Below are 23,819 nucleotides of genomic sequence, written 5' to 3'. Positions count from 1 at the left end.
GTCATACCGACCCAGCTGGTTGAAATGCTGAGGCTTTTGCAGTTACTAATAACCTTGCACAGATTTTTGATTTACCTACAAGAATACCAGACAATCCTCACCATACAGCCAACACACTTGATCTTTTTCTCGCAAACAACCCTTCTAAGTACACAGTCGAAGTGAGTGGTCCTTTAGGCACCTCGGATCTCAACTAGGTGATTGTCTCTGTGTAGCCTTTATCTCATTGCTATTCCCAACCTCATGTTGTTTGGCATTACAAGAATGCAAAATGGGACGACCTGCGAGATTTCTTTTCCATGGTCGGATTACTGTTTTAAAACTTCTGATGTCACTGTTTGCTCAGATCGTGTCAGTGAAATTATTCTTGTAGGAATGGAATCCTTTATTCCATAATTCACTTTAAAATCTCGTCCTTGATTTAAATCTTGGTTTTCCAATAAATGAGCTAAGACTGTTCAAGAGAAGAATGTTGCATATCGTATTTGGCTTATTTCCAATTCTTCAGTTTCATTTTCCACCTACACCAAAGCTCGCAACAATTGTAAAGCAGTTACTAATCACTACAAACTAGATTTTGAACAGGCTAAGAGTAGAAAACTTGCTTCTTGCCCTAATGGTAGCCGGGCATTCTGGTTTCTTGCCAAAGCTATTGGCCGCAACTTTTGCCTATCTGTGCTCCCACCTCTGTCAAAACCAGGCCACGCCTTGAGTACTGCGTACAGGTCTGGAGGCCTCATTTTAGGAAGAATGTAGATTTGCTTGAGCGTGTACAGAGAAGGGCAACAAGATTTGTGAGGGGAATGAAAGGATCCTCTTACTAAGAGAGTATTAGCATTAGCATTACTAGAGGCATATGATGCAAGAAAGCAAGCTTATGCAGCATCAGCCAAAAAAAAAAAAAAAAAAAAAACACTTCCACTTCACCCCTCTGTTCGCTCGAAATACCTGTCCAGCTGAGCCTTAAATTTATTTAGGCTATCAGCTTCCACAACAAGGGATGGAAGTCTGTTCCACCAACCAACTACCCTCTGGCTAAAGGCAAATTTCCCCACATCTGTCTTTCCTCAGTTGAATTTATGCCCTCTCAGGTGATTATTCTGAGCAAGATTAAGTATCCCATTAGCATTGAGCATGCTCAAACCATTCAAGGCTTTATACACCTCTATCAGATCACCTCGCCGGTGCCTAGTCTCCAGCCACTGTAATTTGCAAAACTTAAGCCTTTCTTTGTAAGAGCAACCCTTTGTTCCATTCACTAATCTTGTTGCCCTTCTCTGTACACGTTCCAGCAGCTCTACATCCTTCTTGAAATGAGGCCTCCAGACCTGTATATACAGTACTCAGTGTGGCCTGACCATTGCCTTATACAAGGGAATAATCACCTTCTTATCCCTGCTAGTAAAATTTCTGTATATCATTGACAATACACCATTAGCTACTCTTGCAGCCCATCTGCTCTGCTCAGAGAACTTCATATCTGCCTGCACAATTACCGCTAGGTTCTTTTCATTCTCTACCACTGTCAGTGTAGTACCACAGAGTTGATACGTTCCTCTGTGGTTGCTCTTTCCCATATGTAGTACTTTACATTTGTCAATGTTAAACTTCATTTGCCATCTCAGCCCATCTGCTCAACCTTTTCAGATACTGTTGCAGCAGCATAGCATCAGTAGTGTCCTTAGAAACCCTGCAACCTTTGTATCGTCTGCAAAATTGGACATTAAGCTTGATATACCATCATCAATATTATTTATAAGTACAGAAAACAATAATGGACCCAACATTGAACCCTGAGGGACTCCACTAATAACATTAGTCCACGATGAGCAGTGTCCACTGATTACCACTGTGTCTTCTCCCCCTCAATCACCCCTTTATCCATAGCAGCAATTTGCCTCCAGTGCCACACTGCTCCAATTTGTGCAGCAGTCTTCCATGTGCAACAGTATCAAAAGCCTTTCTATGATCAAAGTATATAATATCAAAATTATTCCGTGCATCCAGTTCTTTTGTGACTGTATCATAGTATCCAATCAAATTGGTCAGTGAAGACTTTCCCTTAACAAAACCATGCTGTGTCCACACTATAACTGAAGTCTTGTCTAGATGATCCTGCAGTGCTTCTTTAACCAGTGCCTCTATTAATTTTCCTGGAACAGAAGTTAAACTCACAGGTCTATAATTACTTGTGTCAGACTTTGATCCTCCTTTGTGAATTGTGGTCACATTTGCACATCTCCAGTCTATGGGTACCTCCACTGAATCCATGGAATTTCTGATAATTATGGCTAAGGGTTTGCTTACTTCCTTTGCTGCCTCCTTTAATATAACTGGATAGATCCCATCCCCCCCAGGTGCCTCTCTTGTGTTTATCTTCAACAATTTCTCCTCTTAAGAGGCCTTAAGTTCTGCAAATTGGAGCATCTAGGCAACTGCAAGGTGTTCTGATTGAGGTGTATAAGGCCTTGAATGGGTTGAGCACACTGAATTCTGATAGGATTCTTCCATTTGTTCAGATTACGAACATAAGGGGGCATAAATTCAAATCGAGGAAAGAGAGATGTAGAATAGATGAGCGGAAATTTGCCTTTAGCCAGTGGGTGGTTAATTTCTGGAACAAACTTTCATCTGTCGTGGAAGTTGATAGGTTAAATAAATTTAAGGAGGAATTGGACAAACATTTATAGGGAATTGTTTTGTAGATTTTTTTTTTTTGGCTGTTGCTGCATAAGCTCATGCACTTTCTTTCTTGCATCACACGCTACTACTACTACACCACCACCACCACCACCGTGAAGGTGGATGAAAGAGTAAAAGTAAGATGCCAGAAATGTAATTTTTATAGCTAATTGCAATTGTGGCTTAAATGCTTGAAAAAAAAAATTTAATATAATATACATACATATATATATATATATATATATATATATATATATATAGTTTGATTGTTTAAACTACTTGAGTTTTCTGGTATTTATTTTCTATAAAGGTATTAAGGTGTAAATGGAACAGGAGATTCAGTTAGAATGTGTAGTCTAACCTATTCCTGGGGGTCTGTAATGGTATTAAAGATATGATTAATACTTAATGAAGTTAAAGTTAAAATTATAATTTTTTTAAAAAACTTTAAATAGCATTAATTAATCATCAAATCAATATCAACTAAACATTCCTTTACCTGGTCATCTATCCGCTACTTCATTGGGGGCTTTGAGCGGATCGATAGCCAGATTAAAGGAATATCTCATAATTACCTGTTTCTGTTAACTCCTTATCAGTTTTGCCTTTGTATTGAGATTATTTTTGCTCTTATAAATTATTTAGTTAATTGAATGTGGATAGATATAATTTAATTTGTAATATCAGATAATTTTAATTTTTAGAAAAACTTTAATCTTAGCATTGTAATCAGCAAACTGGTGGAGGAGAAACAAAGCCCAACGAGTAATTATCGGAATAAGGGAGAATAGTTATACTTACGGTATCTGTCCGTTGGTGGTCTGTCGGAAAAAGAGGGGTTAGTCCCGTTCTCTGTTTGTTATATAACAGGGTTGGTTTTGAGTGCACAGCCACGCCTATTGTTAATTGATATTGTTGCAGTGCGATACAATTTGTAAGTCATGAGATGAGAGGTCTGATTTCTATATAGGCTGGGGGTGGGAGGCTGAGTCCGTGGGGAATACTTCCGATTTATCAGAAATTATGTGGTGAAAATAATATATACACAAATTGGCTGTTTGATATTTACATGTGTTGTCTATTGTTATTTACATGAGTTAGTTGTTGCTATTTACATGAAGTAGTATTTGCTTTCCCTTTGGACTGCAAATACTAATTACTTTAATACTTTAATTAGCAAATACTAATTCATGTAAATAGCAACAACTAACTCATTTACACGAGTTAGTTGTTGCTTTTATATGTCTCTCTCTCTCTCTCTCTCTCTCTCTCTCTCTCTCTCTCTCTTCTCACAAGGTAAGTCAGGAAATTTTTTTTTTTGGCTGGTGCAGCCTAAGCCCCAGGCTTCCTTGCACCATATAGCTAATAATAATAATAATAACAAGATCCCAATTCAGGGGCCAATTTCTTAAGATCTGTTAGTTAACAAATTGTGTATTGCTTAATAGCAAATAATTGGTAGCCGTTCTAAATTCTAGCATTTATAAAATTAATATTATCTTGATGATAATGAAATTATCCTTATTATTGATGATAGTTTCAGTAAGTTGTTGAAAAAAAAATTATTAATCGCATTACTTACTTTATTTGAGTTAATCTCAAATATCATTTTGTGTATTCTCATCAATCATAAATGTCTTGTCAGAATTATATATATTTTTTTATAACTTCAAGTTAAGAGTACCAGTTGATAAGAACTTATTCTTAATATATGAATCCATGCTACCTTAATAACTAACTTAGCTTTGGCATAAGCAATTTATGAAGCAGTGTTGTGTTAAGTGATTAATTTATACAATTTATTTATATTTATTTATATATTTATTTATATTTATATTTATTTATTTATTTACACAAATTTTATATTTGTTTTATATATATTTATTTTTTTTTATGTTATTATTATTTTTTTCAGATTGAAACGATCAACAGATGTTATGTTTGGTGGAAAACAGGTGCTTGTTTGTGGTTATGGTGAGGTAAAGAGAAGAATTTGATCTCCATTTGATATTGAACACTTAATAATTTATGTAATAATGTTTTGAAATAATTAACATATTAAAAGGTATATTTTAATGCAATTTTTTTAAATAAATTTTTATAACCAAAATGAATATTAATTTCTGTTGTTCTGTATAAGCACATGTTCCTTTCATAAATTATCTAAAGGATAAGTAGTTTATCATTCTTCAGTTTTACTCAGTACTGTATAATTCTCAGACAATTAATGGATAAACTATTGCATTAAAATTAAATTGCTAAGAGATGTCTCTTAATCAGAAACCAAATTTTTTTTTAAGATGCTTACTTTGTCAATGAATATTAGTGTGTTGTGGAACATTACCATTAAACATTATCAAATTAAAAAATAATGACTGGTATGAGAATTAGTGGAGCCAACAAAATACAATATTTAAGCAAAATTAATCTCTGAGCATTATATTTATACTGATTTGTATAAATGACATTAGTTTGATAGTTAACTAATGAGCAGTAACTTTATAAAAAAAATTTTATTTCGTGTTTTGAGTTCCAAGAATCTTTGTAAATGGTCAGATAAATATACAAACATCAAATGTTCCATATCAGTAGACATCTGTTAATTGGTTTTCTTCTTTCACAAAGATAATTGAAAGATCCTTGGAGTTGGTTGTGGGAATTTTTGAGCGATGATATTCACTCTCCATATGTCTCTGGCTGAAACATGGAGGTTGAGTCTCAGAAGGCAAAATTTCTTAATAAATTTTCAGTTTGTGGGTAGAAGGTATGTTTCAGTTGATTGAGGTGTACTTGGACATTGACACCACATTGTGAGATTGAGCTTTTGCCCTGTCAGAAAAGCATGTGGCACATTAATAACCTTTGTTTTGGTTTGTTTTTATAATAAAACAGCTATTGGTGAACTAAATAAGAATCTGTATAGCTACCACAACTACCTCTGTTGTGGTAGCTATACAGATTATAAATGAAAAAATTTATTATGATTTATTTAATGGAAACTTTTTCTTGGTTACAAATACATGGTCTGATTTGTATGGGTTGATATTGCACTGAACAATATGAAAAAATACGACAGTTTTCTCTTCAGACAAGATAGCCAATCAGGGCTGTCTTTTCCATTAGACACTGGATGCTTAGCCTGTGGTTTACTGAAATTTTTAGGACACCTACAAAAAATAGGACCTGAAAAAATATAATTATGTTTCGAAGGACTATAAATACTAGCTGATGGTGAAACTCCCAACCAAATAATAGGTGCAATTTTAATATATACATACAGAATTCAATTGCAGTTAAATTGGGAACAGAAATATCAAAAATATTTATCAGAAATATTTATTGGAAACCAATAAATTGTGGTGTTCGAGAAGGTTACCCTCTATCTCTGATACTTTTCAACGTATACATCAATGCCATTGTCAGACACTGGTGACTAACAATCCATGGAAGTATTACATTACAAAATGGTAATCATCTTGATACTTTACTATATGCTGATGTTACTCCTGGTCAATAGTGAAGACGAGTTACAATACTTAATTCACCATCTAAATCTTACTGCAAAAAATAAAAATCATGGCTTTTCAAGGAAAGGATCCCATCTTCAGCAAAATTTGTATTGGTAATTCAATTCTTGAACAAGTAAATTACTTTAAATATCTTGGCTACAACCTGACTTATGAAAAAAAAACATATTAGTAACAAAATTCAATGCTATAACAGAGCACTTAGAATAATCAGTGAAGTTTTTAACCCAACAAAGGTGTGCAGACATACCAGAATAAAAGTATACATGGCATACTAGCCAGATCAATACTCATATGCTGCAGTATATGAGTATTGATCATATACTACAATAAAGCCTGGACCATCATCAGAAAACAAGGTGAATGCTGAATCTCTTTAGCTGAAATGAAATTTATAAGAAAAACTGCAGGATTTACTTTGTAGAGTACATAAAAAAACAAGATGTACTAAACAGACTAGAAATGACACCCATAACTGAGTACATCCAAAAGTACAGATAGAAATGGCTGCGAAGTGTAAAAATAATGGATAAATACCTCGTCAGATTCCCCAATACATCCCTAGAGGAAGAAGAAGAATGCCAGAAAGGACAACCAAGAGATGACTGAAGACTGTAACAGGCTGCTAGGCCTACAACCTGATAGAATGATATGACTGTTGAAGGCATATCAGGCTAAATGTCCAAGTTTGCATATGATACGAAGATTGGCAGCATGGTTTATGACAGTAATGATGGTATGCTACTACAACAGGAACTGGAAAAGTTAGGCAGATGGACTGAGAAATGACGTAGTGGCATAGTGTTTGGGATAAGGCACTACTGGTGATTTCCCAAATTTGCACTATAAATATTCTTGTGAAGAAATACAGTGTTCTGTAAAAGCCAGAATTGTGTGTAGTGTATGTTAGAATTCCATTATGTTCTGTAGTGTGTATGGCTACTTAGCTGCAGAGACCCTAGTGTGACTCTACGTTGCCTGCCACCACCACTGGGAGATGAGCCAGGAAGTCCATTTTTTCTGGCTAGTCTCCATCAGGGTCGCCTGATCTTGCTGGACAGCGACCAATTATTAAAAAAAAAAAATGTGAGTAAGGGCAATAGTAAAAGAGTGAAGTTAAAGTGGGTAGGAAGATGAGAGAAGGCATCCTCTGGTAGGGAAGGACCAAAGAGTTGGATCTCCCTGAGCTGGGAAGCCCACCTAGATACAGGGAAAGTAGAAAGACTACAGGGCTAGAATACCCTGCAAAGTAGAGTGCCAATTTAGGCTCTCACACCTGAAGACAGGTGTCAGCAGTATATGACTCACTTTACAGTATATAGATGAATAGGTGAAGGATTGCATGTGCAGTAACTAGGGCACTAGCAGTGCCTTCATGTGGTATTAATTCCGCAGAAAGTTTTTTTCCACTATTTAGTTTTTTATGGTCAAGAAGTTAAATTCTTCTGTATGAAAATGCAGCCTTGAGAAATGCAAAAAGTTCCTTGTAGTGGTCTTTGTTTGCGATGAAAAAGAATTGTTTGCCATGAGGGAGAGAACCCAGTGTTTGAAGCATTTCACATCTAAAAGGTTGATAATGATGACAAATATAAGTTGCATAGATTTATCCATGGGGGAGCTTTAGGATAGCTGAGTATTACATTTGGAATAAGGCATTTTGTTACACTGTTGTTAGTTGATTGGTTCCATTAGCATTAGTAGAGGCATATGATGCAAGAAAAAAGTTTAGACAGCATCAGAAAAAAAAAAAAAAAAAAAACCCTTCCCATTTCAGTGATCTGTTCATTCCAAATTACATAAAATACAAAATATATAGATTGCAAATATAAAATACAAATATAAATTGCATAGTGGGTTTTCTGTAAGCCCTAGTTCTGCAAGTTTGGAGTTGAGTGATCCATGACCAATATTTATATATGTGGCATAGAGCCCCGGGAAGAACCATGGGGGAGCTCTAGGATAGCTGAGTATTACATTTGGAATAAGGCATTTTGTTACACTGTTGTTAGTTGATTGATTCCATTAGCATTAGTAGAGGCATATGATGCAAGAAAAAAGTTTAGACAGCATCAGAAAAAAAAAAAAAAAACCCTTCCCATTTCAGTGATCTGTTCATTCCAAATGTTTTGGAATGAACTTATTTAAGTTCATTCCAAAACATTGAATGCCTTGAATTTATTTAAGCTATCAAATTCCACAACAACAGATGGAAATTTGTTCCAGCAATCAACTACTCCCTGACTAAAGGCAAACTTCCACACATCTATTCTACAACTGTCTTTCCCCAGTTTCAATCTATGGCCCCTCAGATTTGTAATATGAGCAAGAGGAAGAATCCCATCAGCATTAAGCCTGCTCAATCAATTCAAGGCCTTATACACCTCAATCAGATCGCCTCTCAGGTGCCTAGACTCCAGAAGCTGCAATTTGCAGTACTTAAGCCTTTCTTCTCTGTACTCATTCTAGCAACTCTACATCCTTCCTAAAATGAGGCTTCCAGACCTGTACACAGTACTCAAGGTGTGGCCTGACCATTGCCTTAGATCACCTCCTTATCCCTGCTTGAAAAATTCCTGTATATCATTGACAAGACCCAACTGCTCAGAAAACTTCATATCTGATTTCACAGTTACCCCAAGGTCTCTTTCATTGTCCACTGCACAGTGTGAAACCACAGTTGGTACATTTCTCTGGGGGTTACTGATACCCATATGCAGTACTTTGCATTTGTCAATGTTAAACTTCAGTTGCCACTGCTCAGCCCATCTACTCAACATTTACAGATCCTGTTGCAGCAGCATACTGTCATTACTGTTACTAACAACCCTGCCAACCTTTGTAACATCTGCAAAGATAAATAAATTAATTTTAAATCAATTAATTTTGCCAGTATGGTAAGATGTCTGAAACAAGAGAAAAGATTCTTTTTCTCCTGTTTGCAAGGGTTAAAGCGGTATAGGTTATAATTGAGAATTGTAGAAGTGGTTGATTTCCAGTGACAGTAACTAAACTCTCAACAGTAGTATCGACAGTAGCATTTGAATCTGCCACCATTGTTTTTCGTATCAATATAGCAGATACTGGTAGTTCTACGAAATGTGTAGTAGTGTAATCAGTATCAGCAGAGGATTGTAAATTATAGCAATACGAATGTGATTTAATAATTTAACTTGTCAATTACAACAGTAATATTTGTAGAGCTTTTAGAATCGTTGATTTGGCATAGATAGCTAATGGCATAATGGGCAAATTATCTAGAGAACATACATGCACACACACTATTTACAGACACAATACACAAGAGTATATGTAATTACTGGGTGACCTTAATGTAATACAGTAGAACATCGATTGTCCCAATTAATTGGGACCAAGGTTGGTTTGGTCAATCAAATAGTTTGGATAATCAAAGATACATAAGAATAACCAGTTTATATGAAACAGAGTGTAATTAGGCTTACAATTAAATTATTGTACACAACTTTATTTCTACTGTATATTGAAATGTGAAGTATTATAAAAAATAATTGATTTACGTAATGGTTTGTAAATAATAACCAAAACGTTTTGAAGAAACAATGTATATTATATATTATATTTATTTTGAATTTACTTACCTAATTGTTTTACATGGTTTCAACTATAAATCACTTTTTTTTCTTTTTTTTTTTACTTAAACAGAAATAAACACAAGTAATTGCACACAAAGAAGAGTATAATGAATCTTGGGAAGGTTTATATTTTAAAATATGTAATCTCAAATTTTTCTTTAAATCATGCGAGATAGTATTTTTTCGTGGTGAGGTGTGTCATCCTTTTTAATATCAATATCTCCATAGAACTGCATTCAGACAGTTGCTGACATCATTCCATTGCAGTTTCTAGCCAGTGAAGGCCTCTGTGTGAGCTCCCTCTTCTTCTCAGAATCAGCTTGGTTAAAGTCAACATGTTTTTCATCCTGGACTGGCACCTCCGTAGCCAGGTGGGAAGGAGCAGCGGTGCGTTAGCACACGCTTCTTGATTAGACTGGGGTTCGAGCCCGTCACCACCAAATATGGAGGATGCGGAAAGGTCAGGGAATGACCACCGCATATCCCGGAGCAATATGGCCTTAGTTGCTAATGCTCCTAAAAACCAAATAACAACAACAACAACATCCTGGACTAATGCAACAATTTCTTCTTTGGTTAAAATATGATAATCAGGATCATCAGCATCATTGTTTGACCATGCTTCTGCATCATCTTGCCCACACTCAGAAAACCCGTGAATCCCTTCAAATAAAGTTCCAATCTCACCTATGTCTTCATTCAAAAACTTGTGTGTGTGTGACCATCTCTTTGGCAGCACCCCAAAGTTTGTCATGCCTTTTTCAGATTTCACTCTGATAACATGTTCCAGGCATCTGCTAACATGTAGGAGCAACCCTTAATGTTGAACATCTTTGAAAACTCAACCATGCTCTCTTCCTCTCCCTCTGGTAGCAGCAAGTGATGCAAGATTTCTTTTTTGTACATTTTTTAGTTTTTCAATAACACCTTGATCCATTGGCTGCAGTAGGGCTGTAACATTTGACTTTAAAAATCTGATAATGAAGTTCTTGTCAATTTAATTCATTGTTTCAAGAGGAGGGTGGGATGGTACATAATCTGTAATAAACAAAACTTTACCAGCTTTACCCTTATTTTCTTGATGCTTCTTCACACTTAGAATAAAATCTTGGCTAAACAAATCTAAAATCAATTCAGGAAAGCTTTTGATACTGTTGTACATGGAAAACAGAGAGTAGTAATAAATGCACACTGCTCTTTGTGGACAAATGTTATTAGTGGAGTTCCCCAGGGTTCGGTGTTGGGCCCATTGCTGTTTTGTATATTTATCAATGATATTGATGAAGGTATATCAGGCTTAATTTCCAAGTTTGCAGATGATACAAAGGTTGGCAGGGTTGTTAATGACAGTAAAGACAGTATGCTACTCCAACTGGATCTAGATGAGTTGGGCAAATGGGCTGAGAAGTGGCAACTGAAATTTAACGTTGACAAATGCAAAGTACAGTAAACCCTCGCTATTCGCGGGGGTTACGTTCCTGAGAAATGTCGCGAATACCGAAAACGCGAATACTGAGTTATGGCTCCCATAGTAATAAAGAGGTTCCGTTCCAAAGTATGAAATATATAAGAAAAACTAGTCTAAAATTTTGTCTATGTATGTATTATATGTACCTTCATAATATGACTATGTACATAGACAGTACATAGTGAAATGCAAGCATATGGCATCGAAATGAAAATAAGAAACAATTTAATATTAAATGTAATATGCCTTTGCTAGCAAAAAAACTTATCACGCCAGTGCTATCACCAGTTTCGCTCAAGTGTTAATAAAGGAGTTTTGCCTTTTCACGAATGATGAGTGCACTTAACGGAATTTTATTTTGAGTTCGGTCTTCTATCCACAGGTTTAAAGCTTTTTCCATTTTTTCTAATTTAACATCACGAGTTACAGAGCAAATTTTTGAAGCAATTATCACGTTTTCACGGCCACTACGGCGGATTTTTCCTTCCGATTTTTTGATTGATCGTACCGTTGACTCATTAATTTTATAATGTTTTGCCACTGAGGAGACACTTTCACCATTAGAAATTTTATCTAATAACTCAATTTTATTCGCTAATGTCATCACCTTCTTTGATATTTTCACATTTCTCTTGTTATTTGTAGCCATATTTTTGTAGGAGTTAGAAAGAACTTGTCCACAATAAAGTCACTTTCTTCCGTTAACACAGTCGAAAAAGTCCGTTTTACACTGCAAAACGGTAGATTTATCATTTTTGTAAGCATATCAATTTATAAATTTATTCAATTTATAAGCATATAAATTAAAAGCAAACGACGAAACCTTCCATGACAAGCGCATAACACATACTGAACAAGGATTAGCGAGAAACATCCACGCTCGCTATTTTGTCACTCCTCTTCCCCCCACCCACCGAGCGCTGTTTTGACCGGGAAAGATAATTTTAGCCACGCCCATGTTTTTTATGGCGGAAAATATTCACGGCGCTTTAAAATTCACATTTTTTTAGGTTTCATTTTATATTAAATCGGCGATCGCGAATACGCGAAACCGCGAATACAGATACCGCGAATAGCGGGGGTTTACTGTACAGCATATGGGTATCAATAACTGAAGAGAAACATACCAACAACTGTGTAGTACTACACTCAGGAAAGTGAAAAGTGAAAAATACCTGGGGGTAATTGTGCAGTGAAATATGAAGTTTGCTGACCAGTGTAGACGGGCTGCCAGGGCAGGTCATGGAGTATTGTCAATGATATATAGGAATTTTGCTAGCAGGGACAGGGAGGTGATTATCCCATTATACAAGGCAATGGCCAGGCCACATCTAGAGTACTGTGTACAGGTCTAGAGGCCTCATTTTAGGAAGGATGTAGTGTTGCTAGAATGAGTACAAAGAAGAGCAACAACATTGGTGAGGGGAACAAAGGGATGCTCTTACCAAGAATGGTTAAGTTCTGCAAATTGCAGTGCCTCGAGAGTAGGCCACCCAAGGTGATCTGATTGAGGTGTATAAGGCGTTGAATGGGTTGAGGAAGCTGAATGCTAATGGAATTCTTCCTCTTGCTCAGATTAAGAACCTGAGGGGGCATTCAAATTGAGGAAAGACAGTTGTACAATAGGTATATGGAAATTTGCCTTTTGCCAGCGGGTATTTGATTGGTGGAACAGACTTCCATCTTTTGTTGTGGAAGTTGATAGCTTAAATAAATTTAAGGCCAAGCTGGTCTGGCATTTGTAATGAATGGATAGGTGATATGGGAGAATTTTTTTTTTTTTTTTTTGGCTGATGCTGCATAAGCTTGTTTTCTTGCATCGTATGCCTGTACTAAAGCTAATGATAAAAAACGGTCGAATTCATCCAAGCGTTTTTCTGTCCTTTATATCATAGTGGTAGGTACTTTACACCTTTAAAGAACATTGGATTCTTAGCATTTCCCAATCACCAACAGCTATTGCGAGCCAGACGTGTTCAAAGCCACTAAGTGGATTTTCTTATTTATTGATTTGATATTATTGTTTTTCTAAAACTTTTGATTTAAATTTAGTAGTATAGCATTACTTTGTGATTTTCGGATTAATCTGGTGTATTTATTCTTTACTCGGCCTTGAAATTGCATAAATGTATTGGCAAGGGTATCAAATCCATGTGTTACAAATTGCAGCTCCGCTGAATGAGAAGTTTTTTAGCCATATTTAGCCGCTTTATTGGCCAATTGTTACATCAAATTATTTTCTATAAGTAGCTTATAGACCTAGTCAGGATCATTAGTTTATTCTGAATTGAGACAGCGAGATTTGGAAGTTAATTAATACTTAAGTGTCCGTAGATTTACGGTTCGTAACTTGCCACCTTTGTTATACAATACAATGTTATATCTTGAACTAGATAGCATTAATATAGTATATAATATAATATTATCAATTAATCAGAAAAATCTATTAATTTTGTTAAACTTTGTTGTCAATTAAATTGTACTTTTAACTAAATACATATAACGACTTAGATTACAAACGTAACATAATTAATTAATTATTTATGTTATTAATTATTAATTAATTATTTATGTTATTAATTAATTATTAATTAACTATGTTTATTAATTAATTAACATAACTAATTAATAACTTAATACGGAAGTTATATAAAGGGAACTCATAGATAATACTTGATACTGAAAATTATATATAGCATTATAACTGTGTTGGGATACAAGTTCAGGGTTATAATTTTGTACTGAAATTGAAATTTTATTGAAATTAAATCGAAATCATGACTCAGACCAGAGCAGAAAAGCAAAAAGCTCAGGCTAATGGGAGTGCCGTGGCTCAGAGCAGAACTGAGGGGGACAGTTGCCCTCTGAATCACAGCCTTTTAAAATGCACTGCTTGCATGATGTTTGTGGAGCAATCAGGTATGGGACATGATATTGCCATGGGGGATGTCTTTGTGTGTGCGCGATAAAAGGAGTGTAACAAAATCGAGCGACAACTCAGTGTTGTTATGGGCCTATATGAGAGCTTGAAGGACAGGGTGGATGCCCTCGAAGGATCTAAATTGAGGGGCCCATCAAGCTCTCAGCTGCCCACATCACGCAACACAGCAGCAACCCCCAAGGCAGAATGCACTGGTCCCACAGGAACTAGTAGTTGTTGGTGACTCTATTGTCAGGGAAACAGAGAACATGCTTTGGAAAAAGGATAGGTGGAACAGGACCAGGGTATGTCTGCCAGGGGCAAAGGTAGATGACGTAGAGCGGATATCATCTTTTAAGGGCACAAAAGGTGATATAGTTGTACACTTTTGCACTAATGATATTAAGAGTAGGGGACCTGCAGAATTACTTAACAAGTACAGGTCAATATTGAAAAAAAGCCGTGAATTAGGGATGAATTTGAAAGTGTCTGCAATTATGCCCAGCCAAGATAGGAGGGAGTATATGATAAGAGCCTTGTTGATCAATTCGGCCCTGGAAAGATTGTGCAAGGCTCAAGGGGTAGAATTTTTTTTCAGCCTGGTCTGTACTTGTTAACAGGAAAGACTGCTTCTACAGAGATGGGATACACTTAAATAGAAAGGGTGCAAGAATATTTGCTGATGCTATCGAGGCAGTGTTAGGTGGGTCAGAAAAGTACTAGCTTGGGGGAATACAAGGACTAATAGATTACCAGCAGCCACTGGCAGAGGTGAAAGTGGGTCTTGCACTGCTTCTACTGGAATGAGCAGAAGCCTGGACAACAAGATGCATGATGTTTCAGATACTGCTGGGTGTCATTGCGATACATGGGTTTGTTAGGGTAGCTAAGAATAGGAACTGGTGCATGTATATTTATGTGTACACCAATGCTAGGAGTTTGGTAAATAAATTTGATGAATTTGAGGTATTCTCAAAGCATCAAAGGCGGATATTGTTGGGATATCAGAGACGTGGGGTCACACAGATATAAGGAAAGCAGAACTGGAATTTGGGGAGTACAACATCTCCAGAAAGGATAGACAGGATAAGAAGGGTGGATGGGTTATGTTATTAGTTAAGAAACGCATAAAATCCAAAGAAGTGGAGCCAGTCGACATCGCTGGACTGTACAGTGTCGAGTCAGTTTGATGTGACATAAGCATTGGGAGATCAAAATTGACAGTAGGAGTGGGCTATAGGCCTATTGACTGTGATGAGTATAATAAGAAACAGTACAGGGAAAAAGTGGGCTAGTAAATCAGAGAGTTTTGTTATGGGGGATTTTAATTTCCCAGATATTGACTGGAATTTGTGGGTTGGTAGCTCACACACTAGCAAGGCTTTTGTCGATTTATTGGATGATTGTTTTCTACATCAGCATGTTCAGGAGGCAATTAGAGGGAGTAACACTCTTGATTTGATTATCAGTAGTGATTGTTCATGCATTAAGAATCTGCAGATAAAGGAATCACTAGGTGGCAGTGATCACAGTATGCTGAAGTGGGATTTACTCAAAGAGGTAACTACCATCGGGGTAAAGGGAAGGGTTTTTGCTTTCGTAAAGGCAACTATGATGGTCTGAGACAGTATTTAAATTCTATACAGTGGGACCAACTGATGATGTTACCAACAGCAAATTGAAAATGGGAAGCATTCAAAAAACTTATCTTGGAAGCTACTAAGCTTTACATACCAACTAGCATTAGCATTAGTAGAGGCATTTGATGCAAGAAAGCAAGCGTATGCAGCATCGGCCAAAAAAAAAATTTTAAAAAAATAACCACTTCCACTTCACCCCTCTGTTCGTTCAAAATACCTGTCCAGCTGAGCCTTAAACTTATTTAGGCCTTAAACTTATCAACCTCCACCACAAGGGATGGAAGTCTGTTGCACCAACCAACCACCCGCTGGCTAAAGGCAAATTTCCGCACGTCTATCCTACACCTGTCTTTCATCAATTTGAATTTATGCCCTCTCAGGTGATTTTTCTGAGCTAGAGGAAGAATCCCATCAGCATTGAGCATGCTTAAACCATTCAAGGCTTTATACACCTCTATCAGATCACCTCGCTGGTGCCTAGTATCCAGACACTGTAATTTGCAAAACTTAAGCCTTTCTTCGTAAGAGCACCCCTTTGTTCCATTCACTAATCTTGTTGCCCTTCTCTGTACTCGTTCCAACAGCTCTACATCCTTCTTGAAATGAGGCCTCCAGACCTGTATACAGTACTCTAGGTGTGGCCTGACCATTGCCTTATACAATGGAATAATCACCTCCTTATCCCTGCTGGAAAAATTCCTGTATATCATTGACAATACTCCATGAGCTACTCTTGCCGCCCGTCTGCACTGCTCAGAGAACTTCATATCTGCCTGCACAACCACCCCCAAGTCCCTTTCATTCTCTACCACTGTCAGTGTAGTACCACAGAGTTGATACGTTGCTCTGGGGTTGCTGTTTCCCATGTGTAGTACTTTACATTTGTCAATGTTAAACTTCATTTGCCACCTCTCAGCCCATCTGCTCAACCTTTCCAGATGCTGTTGCAGCAGCATAGTGTCAGTAGTGTCCTTGACAACCCTGCCAACCTTTGTATCGTCTGCAAACTTGGACATTAAGCCCGATATACCATCATCAATATCATTTATAAATACAGAAAACAATAATGGACCCAACACTGAGCCCTGAGGGACTCCACTAATAACATCAGTCCACGATGAGCAGTGTCCATTGATTACCACTCTCTGTCTTCTCCCCATCAACCACCCCTTTATCCATAGCAGCAATTTGCCTCCAATGTCACACTGCTCCAATTTGTGTAGCAGTCTTCCATGTGCAACAGTATCAAAAGCCTTTCTAAGATCCAAGTAGATAATATCAAAGTTATTCCCTGCATCCAGTTCTTTTGTGACTGCATCATAGTATCCAATCAAGTTGGTCAGGCAAGACTTCCCCTTAATAAAACCATGCTGTGTCTGAGCTATAACTGAAGTCTTGTCTAAATGATCCTGCAGTGCTTCTTTAACCAGTGCCTCCATTAATTTTCCTGGAACAGAAGTTAAGCTCACAGGTCTGTAATTACTTGTGTCAGCCTTTGATCCTCCTATGTGAATTGGGGTCATATTTGCACATTTCCAGTCTATGGGTACCTCCCCTGAGTCCAAGGAAGCTCTCATAATTATGGCTAAGGGTTTGCTTACTTCCTTTGCTGCCTCCTTTAATATAACTGGATAGATCCCATCCACCCCGGGTGCCTTTCTTGTGTTTATCTTCAACAGTTTCTCCTCCACTTTACTCCCAGTTATTTCAAGATTCTGTAGCTTACTGCTAGAGTTGAATACACCTCTGGCATTCCCCTTGCTGAATAACTCCTCATGTGTGAATGTCGATGCAAAATATTCATTTAGTTTGTTAGCTACCTGAGCAGGATCATCAACAGTTGACCCATCAATATCAAGTGGACCAATCTGATTCATCCCCTTCCTTCTAGAGTTTACATAAGTAAAGAACTCTTTGCTGTTTTTCTTTGCATCCCTTGCCAAGGATTTCTCGTAATCTGCCTTCGCCTGCCTAACCTTCTTTGTAACTTGGTTGCATATCAACTTGTATCTATCATAGGCTTCTGTGTCATGTGTTAATTTGTAAGTATCCCATGCATTTTTCTTCTCTGTCATATGCCTCATTAGTTCATCTGACATCCATTTTGGCCTAAACCTTGAACAATATTTCTTAGTTGGTATGTAAAGCCTAGTAACTTCCAAGATAAGTTCTTTGAATGCTTCCCATTTTGAATTTGCTGTTGGTAACATCATCAGTTGGTCCCACTGTATAGAATTTAAATACTGTCTCAGTCCATCGTAGTCGCCTTTACGGAAGCAATAACCCTTCCCTTTACCCCTAATGGTAGTTACCTCTTTGAGTAAATCTCACTTCAGCACACTGTGATCACTGCCACCTAGTGGTTCATTTATCTGCAGATTCTTAATGCATGAAGAATCACTGCTGATAATCAAATCAAGAGTATTACTCCCTCTAGTTGCCTCCCGAACATGCTGATGTAGAAAACAATCATCCAATAAATCCACAAAAGCCCTGCTAGTGTGTGAGTAACCAGCCCCCAAATTCCAGTCAATATCTGGGAAATTAAAATCTCCCATTATAAGACTCTCTGATTTACTGGCCCACTCTATTTCCCTCTACAGTTCCTTATTATACTCATTAGAGTCATTAGGCCTATAGCACACTCCTACTCTCAATGTTGATCTCCCAATGTTTATGTCACACCAAACTGACTCAACACTGCACTGTCCAGCGATGTCGACTGGCTTCACTTCCTTGGTTTTTATGTGTTTCTTAACTAATAGCATAACTAAGAAATATTGTTCAAGGTTTAGGCCTAAATGGATGTCAGATGAACTAATGAGACACATGGCAGAGAAGAAAAATGCATGGGATACATATATAAATTAACACATGACACAGAAGCATATGATAAGTATAAGCTGGTCTGTAACCAAGTAACAAAGGAGATTAGGCAGGCAAAGGCAGATTATGAGAAATCTTTGCTTCGATGGTTCAACTGTTGATGATTCTGCTCAGGTAGCTAACAAACTAAATTTTTTTTTTTTTTTTTATGTAAACCCCAAACACGAGAGGTGTTAGAACCTATAGTACTTAGTACCGTGCTTGGGTTGGAGGTTGAGAAGACGAAAGAAGATAATTGTTGACATTGGACTTGAACTTCTGTAGATTGTAATTTTCAGGAAATACGTATGAAGGAAGGTTGTTCCAGAAAACAGCAGTTGAATGAATAAATGAGGAAGATGAAAAGTTGGTTCTGTGGGTTTGAAGTTGGACAGTAAATGGATGTTGACTGGTGGCGGCACGTGATCGGACTGTTTTGAAAGAGAGAGCGGGAATTATAGAAGCCAATTCAGAAGAACAGTGCCCATGGAAGTATCTGTAGAAGAGGCATGCAGCAGAAACAGTGCGTCTATGAGAAAGCGAGTGGAGAGACTCTGTTAGAGATGAATCATTAATTAACCTAACTGCCCTCTTCTGAATGGAATCAAGAAGCCTGAGAGAGGTTTTGGGGGCACCACCCCAGATGTGGGAACAATATTCCATGGCAGGGCGGATTTGCGATTTATACAGAGTGAGCAGCTATTTGGGAGAAAAGTAACACCAAGAGCGAAAGAGAAAACCAAGTTTTTTAGATGCAGAGGAAGCAATATTTGTAATGTGCTTGTGCCAAGAGAGATTAGAAGTCAGGGTAATCCCCAAAAGAGATATATCATTTTGCCTAGAAATCGGAGTGTCACTAAAGATAAGCATAGGAGCAGAAGAATCCTTTTTGCGAGATATAAGACAAGATTGAGTTTTAGAAGGGTTGAAATCAACTAAGTTGTCTTTGCCCCACTGGAGAATTACCTGAAGATCGGCAATTAACGAATTGGCAGCAGATTTTCGAGAACTTGAAGCTGATTGTGCTGGACAAGGTTTCTCAAAATGAAAAGTTGAATGCAATGTTCTATCATCGGCAAAACTATGGATAGGATTTCCAGTCAATGGAAGAAGGTCATTGATATACTAGAGGAAAAGAGTGGGGGAAAGAACTGAACCTTGGGGGACACCGGCATTAGTGGAGAAGTTAGAAGACAGAGAGCCATCTACCATCACCCTCAGTGAGCGATCAGAGAGAAAACTGGATAACCAATTACTAAAAACAGTTGGCAAACCATAAGATGGAAGCTTGTTTAGAAGACCTTTATGCCAAACACGATCAAAAGCCTTTGAAATGTCAAGAGCAACTACTTGTGTTTCACCGAACCTTTCCATTGAATTAGTCCATAAATGGGTAACATAAGCCAGAATATCACCAGTGGATCGACACTGACGGAATCCATACTGGCGATCGTTGATCAGACGGAAGGTTTCTAGGTAGTTTAAGAGTTGGCGGTTAATTGATTTCTCCATTACTTTAGAAAGAGTAGAAGTAATTGCAATGGGACGATAATTGGATGGGAGGGATTTGTCACCCTTTTTCGGAACTGGCTGGATATGAGCAAATTTCCAAGCAGAAGGAAAAACACCTTTGGAATAAGAAAGTGAAAAAAGGCAGCAAAGAATAGGAGTAAGTTCAGGAGCACAGGTTTTGAGAACAAGTGGAGAAATACCTTCAGGACGTGGAGCTTTCTTAGCATCAAGATTCATCAAAATCCTTCTGATATCCTTTTGACGGAAGACCACAGGAGGCATTGAATGGAGCGTGTTAGGAATGGTGGGAGGTGTTTTACCAAGATCATTAATACATGAGCTCGAAGAAAAATGGGATGCTAGTAGGTCAGCTTTATCCTTGGCTGAAGTGACAACAGAACCATCTGGTTTGGACAAAGGTGGGAGCAGAGATGGGCAAAAGTTGCGGCCAATAGCTTTGGCAAGAGACCAGAATGCTCGGCTACCATTAGGGCAAGAAGCAAGTTTTCTACTCTTAGCCTGTTCAAACTCTAGTTTGGACTGATTAATAACTGCTTTACAATTGTTGCGAGCTTTGGTGTAGGCAGAAAATGAAACTGAAGAATTAGAAACAAGCCAATTACGATATGCAACATTCTTCTCTTGGACAGCCTTAGCACATTTATTGGAAAACCAAGGTTTAGATAAAGGACGAGATTTTAAAGTGGAGTGTGGGATAAAGGATTCCATTCCTGCAAGAATAATTTCACTGACACGATCTGAGCAAACGTTGACATCAGAAGTTTTGAAACAGTAATCAGACCAAGGAAAAGACGAAAAGAAGTCTCGCAGGTCATCCCATTTTGCATTCTTGTAATGCCAACCAATACGAGGTTGGGAATAGCCATGAGATAAAGGTTCCATTGGAGAAGAGACAATCACCAAGTTGTGATCTGAAGTGCCTAAAGGACCTCTCACTTCAACCTTGTACTTAGAAGGGTTGTTTGTGAGAAAAAGATCAAGCGTATTGGCTGTATGATTAGGATTGTCCGGTATTCTTGTAGGTAAATGAACAATCTGTGCTAGGTCATTAGTAATTGCAAAAGCCTCAGCATCTCGACCTGCTGGGTTGGTGTGACTAGAAAACGGAAGCCAGCTGGAGTTGTGAACGTCAAAATCACCAAGGAAAATTACCTCACTGTTAGGAAAGTTGGACAGGAGAAAGTCAAGTTGCAAAGAGAGGAAGTCAAAGAGCTCCAAGTGATTAGTGGAGTTGGGAGAACGGTAGAGACAACAGATGAATTTCACACAATGAGGTAGAGAGATTTTAAGCCAGAGAACATCAAAGAGAGGAGATTCCAAATTGCCAAGTCTCTGATAGGGAATATCAGAACGGACATATGCACAAGTACCAGCTTTGAGTCGAAAGGAATCATACAGCAAATAATTTGGACATCTGAGATGAGCAGGAGTTGAATCAACTGATAACTGAGATTCAGTCAGAAAAAGTACATGGGGTTTGGAAGACTGCAAGTGGAAATGGACATCATTGAGATTAGAATTGAGACCACGTATATTTGTGAAATGAATTAGGAAGTCCTTGGGAGGTTTAGATCTTTTCGCAGATAAGCTTGCTCTATTATTTTGACAATTATTGGTGTATTCAATAGTAAGAAAAAGTGGGTGGGACATGCTGTATGAAGTAATGAAATTTTTGGATATGGTGTACATGTGGTAAGAATATACCCAGATCCTTGACATAACGTGGCCTCGACAATGCTCCCCGCATACACACTACTCGGACTCCCTCCAGTCACTATCTGGCAGAGTAGAGGTAGCAAGATTATACACTAGCTGATCCGGAAGCTTCCTAGAGAGTTAGCAATAGGTTCAGTCCAGTGTACTAACTAGCGGCCGGCCTGCGAACACCATTTTAGAGCTGTACCCTCGAAATGTAAGGAATATTGGATCGCACCACGACATTCATCATAACCTCAAAAATCATCAATCATACTGCATGATGGAAGAGATAGGGAAGGGTTGGCCGGAACTTAGCTCTAGAGACTAAACATGGGTTCCACCACTTCAAGCCTCCAATAAGCAAAGTGGTGGTATTTCACCGGTTGATGAGAGTCATCTACCACCTAGTACTGCCTGGTAACATAGAGGGGTGGCGTTCCTCCATGTGGTGTGGGCGCCACACCTCGACCCCTGCTTACGTTGGTTCACACCACCTGGGTGATCACCCACCATGTACTTGTGCATGAAGGGTATACCCAGGATTACTAACAGTCCCACCATCGTGAAGGTGCAAGCAGAGGATTTGGCTGCCATAGACCGTCCGGACTTCGCCGAAATTGGGTCCACTTTGACTTGAGTGTCACCCGAATATATCAGTTCCATCAGCGTTTTAGACTCCTAGATAGCAAGAACAGCTTGTCTGGCATATCTGAGAGAATGTCTGTGACAACCTCAAGAACCTATTTTGCTCAAGGACCTAAATGAATATTTTGCATCGACATTCACACATGAGGAGTTATTCAGCGAGGGGAGTGCCAGGGGTGAATTCAGCTCTGGCAGAAAGCTAGATAATTTAGTAATAACTGAGAGTAAAGTAGAGGAGAAATTGTTGAAGATAAACACAAGAAAGGCAACTGGGGTGCATGGGATCTATCCAGTTAAGAGGAAGTCTTGCCTGACCAATTTGATTGGATACATTAGCATTAGCATTAGTAGAGGCATTTGATGCAAGAAAGCAAGCTTATGCAGCATCAGCCAAAAAAAAAATAATAATAATAAATAAATAAATAAAAAATAACCACGTACACTTCACCCCTCTGTTCGTTCGAAATACCTGTCCAGCTGAGCCTTAACCTTATTTAGGCTATCAACTTCCACGACAAGCGATGGAAGTCTGTTCCACCAACCAACCACCCGCTGGCTAAAGACATTTCCGCATGTCTATCCTACATCTGTCTTTCCTCAATTTAAATTTATGCCCTCTCAGGTGATTATTCTGAGCAAGAGGAAGAATCCCATCAACATTGAGCATGCTCAAACCATTCAAGGCTTTATACACCTCTATCAGATCACCTCGCTGGTGGGCGCCTCCGTAGCCAGGTGGGAAGGAGCAGCAGTGCGTAGCACACGCTTCTTGATTAGACCGGGGTTCGAGCCCGTCACCACCAAATACGGAGGATGTGGAAAGGTCAGGGAATGACCACTGCATATCCCGGAGCAATATGGCCTTAGTTGCTAATGCTCCTAAAAACCAAATAACAACTATAACAACAACAACCTCGCTGGTGCCTAGTCTCCAGACACTGTAATTTGCAAAACTTAAGCCTTTCTTCGTAAGAGCACCCCTTGTTCCATTCACTAATCTTGTTGCACATCTCTGTACTTATTCCAGCAGCTCTACATCTTTCTTGAAATGACGCCTCCAGACCTGTATACAGTACTCTAGGTGTGGCCTGAACATTGCCTTATACAAGGGAATAATCACCTCCTTATCCCTGCTAGAAAAATTCCTATACATCATTGACAATACACCATGAGCTATTCTTGCAGCCCGTTCTTGCTATTCTTGCTGCACTGCTCAGAGAACTTCCTGTC

At 38.2% G+C, this 23,819-nt stretch overlaps 1 protein-coding gene across 2 annotated transcripts in view; it reads left to right on the top strand.

The window, feature by feature from the left end:
- Window positions 1-23,819, top strand: part of LOC150090455 (adenosylhomocysteinase-like 1) — a 619,708-nt gene that overhangs the window by 484,272 nt on the left and 111,617 nt on the right. For both annotated transcript variants that reach the window (XM_090369139.1, XM_090369138.1), the window contains exon 10: window positions 4,598-4,661. In XM_090369139.1, coding sequence (XP_090225265.1) covers window positions 4,598-4,661 — 64 coding nt within the window. The remainder of the gene's footprint in view (window positions 1-4,597; window positions 4,662-23,819) is intronic.

This window comes from Mastigoproctus giganteus, chromosome 2 (assembly GCF_048544385.1).
Source record: "Mastigoproctus giganteus isolate SK-2022 chromosome 2, ASM4854438v1, whole genome shotgun sequence".
In the NCBI taxonomy this organism is placed as follows: domain Eukaryota; kingdom Metazoa; phylum Arthropoda; class Arachnida; order Uropygi; family Thelyphonidae; genus Mastigoproctus; species Mastigoproctus giganteus.
Note: the sequence above shows the minus strand (reverse complement) of the source record. Positions and strands in the feature narration are given on the sequence as shown.